Genomic DNA, 6,314 nt, shown 5'->3' with positions numbered 1-6,314 from the left:
AAAACTTTTTAAATCGAATCCAAATTAAAAACAACAAACCATATGAATCAAATTTGTAGTTGTTTCTATTAACTATTATATTTACTTCTATAATTTAATGAATTATTGAAATAATGATCACACATTTTTTACCAACGCTCATCTGGTCATCCATTAATAGGTACATATGATTTGAAATGAATTGACGTCTTTATATAACAACAAAGGAACATGCACGAGATGAAAATTATTTCAAATTCCACCGTGTCAAACTTTGAAAAACGAAAACAATATCTGATTAGACATTATAAAAAAAAAAGAGATTAAAACCATATATTTATATTATAATTTGATATACGTGAATATATTTATATTATAATTTGATATACGTGAATGTGTCTTCACCCCACAATATCATCATGATATGGTACTTTACATAGTGTTATAAAATGCCCTACAAAATGTTTGCCAAAAAGTGTGTGCCCTAGAAAATGTTGTTCACAGTCCAAAGACCAGTAAGAGTGTTTGGTAGTAGTCAATTTCCACCCGCTTGGTCACTTAGATGGACAAAAAGGTCCAACTGGTAGAGAGAGAAACATGCATAAATCTAGAGAGAGAAACAAAGCCAAAACAAAGGAGCAAAGGGGTCAAAATGTAAAGAGAATGCATGTGTTTTAGTTTCTGGGATTGGGAATTGTTTAAAGACAGTGGCCATAATTTGTAGACAGAATCTAACCCCCAAATATGGTAACACAAAGGATACCGTCACCATTTACCACCATCTCAGCTTCTTCTTAGCACCCATCTTCTCTCTCTAAAACACACACGCTCTCTCTCCCTCTCTAAACCCATTATCTGATCATAAGTTTCTTTACAGATTCTCTTCTGTAAAGACTGTAACCAAAAACAAGACACAAGTGGGTTTGGATCTTTGGTTCATCTTCTCTCTCTAAAGCACACGAACTCACACTCACTTACTTCCTCTTCTCTCTTTCTCTAAACCCATGTCTGATCGGTCGTAGGTTTCTTCACAGATTCTCTTTATAAAGACTGTACTCAAGAACAAACACAAGTGGGTTTGGATATTTAGTTCATCTTCTCTCTCTAGAGCAAACACACACTCACACACAAACTGTTGTTAAAAAGTGTGATCCAAGAACAAAACACTAGTGGGTTTGGATCTTTGATTCGAAAAGTGTTGCATGTGTCACTGAAACGCACTTCTTAAGTCTTTTACTTTTGGTGGCTTATGCGATATTCAAACTCATGTCTACTCCTACAAAACCTCAATCAACACTGCTGTTCATATGCGTGTTCCTGTTCTTGTTCCTCATGTCCGTTTGTACTCTCAAAAACCCTTCTTCAGGTAAGTAACTTGATCTAAAATCAAAAATTGTCTCGTTAATTTTCATCATTTTGATATGTTTATCCTTTTAACCTGATTGTTACATTCTGTTCTACAGTTTATAGATCTGGATTGAATTCCAAAATGCGAGATTCTGATCTGTACTTCCAGGTGAGGTTTTATGTTAATTATATACTTTCTTCTTCTAAAATGAAGTCATGTTTATAATCTTAAAGTTCAACTTATTTCTTTTAATGAAAACCCCCAAAAGACTAGACCTTTGTAGCACTCGTAAATTATTTATTAATCTGTCGTGATGTTCACCCCATGACCAGACGTCGTTAGAGAAACATGTGGTTCGTCCCTACTTGATTTTTTATAGATAGTTATGGTGATGTTGAAAAGGTTTAATTTAGAATATTAAGTTAAAGAACTATCATTAAAAAATAAAATTATAATTAACTTTTAAATTTTCACAATCCACACATACTTTTTGTTTTAATTGCTATTGACAATCAGCTAACAAATTATTATTTTTACATGTAAATGGCATATCTTCCGAAGGATCGTAGGAAAACACTCGATCAAACTATTAGTTTCAAATAAAATTTAATAAAAAATATAAAAAATAAAGTAAAATAGGTTTAAGAATAATTTGGAAACAACCTGTATATTTTTTAAAAAACTTCAAATAAAATTTATATATATGTTTTAGGAAAAGTAAAAGTAACGGACGGGATGGGATGGGATGGGATAGGGTGTTTGACCGAAATTGGGTACAATAATCTGTGCCACTATCAAACCTAGGGCATATGACCAGATAGGTTTCAATTATAGTTTAATAAAAGTACACATAAAAGTTAACACCTTCTAAAATAATCACTATTTTTAACTTAAAAATACAAATTTTATTTTATAATTTTTTTATCATTAGTTAATGACCGCTGTTATTCATACACTGATTAATAGATACATACTTTTTTTTTTTTAATATTTAATTAGTAAATAGACATCCCTAATTATTTATTGTATATCCTATAATTTGATGTTTTTTGTGAAGTTAGAGGGCTTCTAATAAACAGTAAGGTTGTATGAGTATAATTATTTATTGTATATCCTAATTATTTATTTAGTGAATATAATATTTTAATAATATGTGTATGTGAGATCAACCACCACATAAGTGAGATGTATGTTTATTTAACATCACACTATTATTAGTAGGATTATTAGCAACTAATGATTCTTTATCTTATCTTATTAAGAAAATATTAAGAATTTTTTTTAATAGATCTAATACATATGTCTCGAATACATGATTACATGTTGGGTTAAAATATTAAATGATTTGGAAAAGGTTGACCCTAACCTTAACGGCTAAATTTTTTATCGTGTTGTGTTAGCCCGTTACTTATACGAGTGAAACTTCATACTCAAACCTGATTATTTTGTGTTGTGTTCGTGTCAAATTAACAGGTTTAGGGTTTAACTTTGTAAATGTTTCATACCGTACCGAGTTAAAACACTAAACAGGTTGAATCTCATACTTCTTTGTTTAGTTTTTTTCATAAACAATACAAATTAAGTGCATTACCTAGAATTAGTATAAAATGATAACCACATGTCTAGATATATTGTTATTATCAAGGTTCTAAAAAGCTCGTCATGGCTCCGCTTTGGCGCGCTATGGCTCTAAGGCTTGTACCTGCCGCCAAACTTTACCAAAATGCGTTCTTAACTCATATATGTTTATAAAAATGAATAATAGTTGAAAATACATATAAAAATATTAATTATATACAAAATTGTCGCCTTATGTTACGTCACGTCTTATGTTATTTATAACTTTGGTTATTATTCTAATTCTCAACATCAACCTTACAAGCACATTGATTATTATGATCTTAAAGATGCTTAATCAATATGCATAAAACAACTTCATTTTGTGTTTTTTCTTTGGTTGGATTTCATTTTTTTTTTTTTTTAATTTTGGTTTTGAGTTAAAAGAATTTATTACTCCTAAACTTTTTGGATTTTAGATGTTTGGTTTTCTTTTGAGTCAAAAGAATGTATTACTCCTAAATTTAGAGAATGTATTACAAGTATTCATGATTAGTATTTACTAGACCCGTGATACGATTATGTTGGTTGAGGTGCATAGTTCTATAAAAGAGATCCATGGTTTAAAATCAGACATACAAAAAATATTGCTACTTTGCAAATGCTTTGATAGTTGCTCTCTAGTAATGAGTTGTAGGACGGGTTTAACATGGACTGTCCAAATTGTAATGTAAACGATTTTTTATTCAATAAACGTTTTTAATACTAAATTAAATATTATATTCTTTTAATACAAAATGTGTATTTACATCATACCCTATCTTCTTTCAAGAGCTTTAATTTATAAGCCTAACAAAGGAAGACAAAGTTATTCCCTACTTTCAATTCTTATAAAGTAGTTCAATCATAAATCAAAATAAATGCATTTTTAAAAGGGATTTCAGTACATATAAAGTTCAATCATAAATAAAAATAAATGCATTTTTAAAAGGGAGTGTAGTTTTAATTCAACATCCAAAAACCTATACCATGTATTTTTTCTTTTAATAATTAACGAGTTTAAAAATAAAGCTTTTAAAATTAAAGTTGATTGAAAATCTATTCTTGTACGTAAAATTTAGCTCTAAGAAAACTGTAGCGGATGTGTTAACTCTAAGAAAAAATACAAAATTATTTTTAAAATTGTAGCATATGTATTTTGTAAAATATTAAGTTTTTGGTAAACCCAGATATCCAATCCAAACCAGCTATATGAAATGATATAATAAGGGGTACGTGTTTGGTTTGATGTATTTGGATGGTTCTAAAAAGGATTTAGAATTAAATACTAAGGTAGGAAAAACTACTTTCATTGAAGTATCTAAATCTCCACCATCCCAAAATTTCTTGAATTCAAATTCATTGAAATTTTAGGTTTTAAGTTGAATTTGTATTCCTTTATTGCCCCTAATTTTTTTCTTTCTTTCCCTAAATTATTTTTACTTGGCGACGATGAATATTTCATAAAACACAATACAGATTTTTAATATGATTATTAATTTTTTTTTAATATTCTATGATATTTTTATTTCATAATTCAGTAAAGTATATTTTGTATGATAACAGTATAATTCAGTTTGTAGATAAAAGTTATGTAGACAATCAATTAATAAAATTATAACTTATTATTATTATTATTATTATTATTTATTCATATTATGATGATAATTTTTATAAAATAAATAAATAGATAATTTTGTTATTTAATATGACTATTTTCAGAACCATTTTGCAACTCAAAGAAAATCTCAAAAATTATGGAATTGACTTACATTCTAAATCTTACTAACCAAACAAAATATGATTTTCAAAATCCTTGCAATTTTAAATCCTTTCAAATACAATTTTAAATCCCTGCAAGACTAAAAAACAATCTCACAATTCAAACTCCCCTTACATACAACACAATTTGATTTATAATCTTATGAAGAAATAGTATTTTTACTAATTTAAACAAATACTAATTTAATTTAAAACTAAAATAAGATTAATAAGAATGCAAACAAAAGAATGGTGTTATAATGATTATTATTAGCTTGGAAGGCGCACGTTAGCCACTGACCTTGTGACCCCAACACTCAGTCCTTTGGAGAGGGACCCAGCCCCGTGTAAATCGGGTCATGTGCGCTAATAAGTTCAATTCCCGTGAACCCTGCCTTGTCTCCTATGCTAAGCGCATGTTAGCTACTATCCATGTATACGAGACTGATTTAATGTACTGTACTACTCTTAAAGCATGGCGTACATAGTCTATCCTCATAACTGATATGGCTTTTTTGTGTTGTGATTTGAAAAGGCAATAAGCAAAGTCAAAGTCAAAACCACTAGTGAAGAGGAGACTACGTCGTTTCATACCACCACCACCAGAAGAAAATTAGGCGGTCCTGGATCATCGCCGCCACGTTGCGCCTGGAAGTGTGGGCGGTGCACCCCCTGCAAGCCGGTTCATGTTCCGGTGCCGCCTGGAACACCGGTGACCGCCGAGTACTACCCGGAAGCTTGGAGGTGCAAATGTGGAAATAAATTGTACATGCCATGATGCATGCCTATTTGATTGGTATTTACTAGCTAGATCTTTGTTATGTTAACTACGAGGGGGGTATCTTGTCATTAATGGATTTAGGAGGAGTGATATTGAAAAAAACAAAATGGAAAATATATAGAAGCTTCATTAATCTATAGAATATTAATTCTAACTTGGTAGCCTTTTCGGTTCATAGTTTCCATTTACTTAAGAGTATCAAGGAAAGCTTTTTTTTATTAAGAAGTTTTGGTGTTACTTTTCAACTTTGGGTAAAAGTAATTGTGAGTTGTTACTTAAAAGTTATAGCTTTTAATTATACAGAAGTATGTGTCATAAGTAGTTAGCTTTATTAAATGTATAAAATTATTTATAATTTAGATGGTAAAAATTTCTCAAAATTTATTTAAAATAACTTTTGGATTCGAAATTTTTTGTTTAAAATAAAAACTAAAACCTTTTGTTACGAAATTGATTTTTTTTGTGTGTGTTTTTACCTTTTTACTCAAAAGTCCCATGCTAAACTCGCCTATGGAAACTTTTTTTTTTTTTTTTTTTTTTTTTTTTTTTTGTAAATGAGATGTTCATAAGATTAAAAAAAACAATGAGATGGTTTTAATATAATTAGAATTGTGAAAAAAAAAATCAATATCAGAACTAATAAATTATTTATAAAAATGAAAAAGTTTTCACAAAAAAACTCACAATATATTTTTGACTTCAAAAAATATATTTGATACAATTTTTTTTCTTAATAAGCTCTTATTGTAGATTCTCTAATCGAAGACCTTGATTTAATTACAAACAAAATTATATAAAGTTTATAGAATGTATACACAAATATTTAATCTTAATTCTTATTAAAGTTGC

General features: G+C 29.0%; 1 protein-coding gene across 1 annotated transcript; it reads left to right on the top strand.

Annotated features, from left to right (window-relative positions):
- The first annotated feature begins 468 nt into the window (after nucleotides 1-468).
- On the top strand, nucleotides 469-5,640 carry LOC111878770 (EPIDERMAL PATTERNING FACTOR-like protein 6). Its single transcript, XM_023875274.3, has 3 exons — nucleotides 469-1,345; nucleotides 1,443-1,495; nucleotides 5,220-5,640. Exons 1-3 carry the CDS (start codon nucleotides 1,246-1,248, stop codon nucleotides 5,460-5,462), a joined length of 396 nt encoding a protein of 131 aa, XP_023731042.1. The 5' UTR covers nucleotides 469-1,245; the 3' UTR covers nucleotides 5,463-5,640.
- The last annotated feature ends 674 nt before the right edge of the window (nucleotides 5,641-6,314 follow it).

The sequence above is a fragment of the Lactuca sativa genome, chromosome 5 (assembly GCF_002870075.4).
Source record: "Lactuca sativa cultivar Salinas chromosome 5, Lsat_Salinas_v11, whole genome shotgun sequence".
Taxonomy (NCBI): domain Eukaryota; kingdom Viridiplantae; phylum Streptophyta; class Magnoliopsida; order Asterales; family Asteraceae; genus Lactuca; species Lactuca sativa.
The sequence above is the reverse complement of the archived record's forward strand: the minus strand, read 5'-3'. Positions and strand labels throughout refer to the sequence as shown.

Coding starts and splice junctions, on each gene's coding strand:
- LOC111878770 (XM_023875274.3), top strand. CDS start 1,246: ATGTCTACTCCTACAAAACCTCAATCAACACTGCTGTTCATATGCGTG. Junction 1,346..1,442: donor TCTCAAAAACCCTTCTTCAG/GTAAGTAACTTG, acceptor TCTGTTCTACAG/TTTATAGATCTGGATTGAAT. Junction 1,496..5,219: donor ATTCTGATCTGTACTTCCAG/GTGAGGTTTTAT, acceptor TGATTTGAAAAG/GCAATAAGCAAAGTCAAAGT.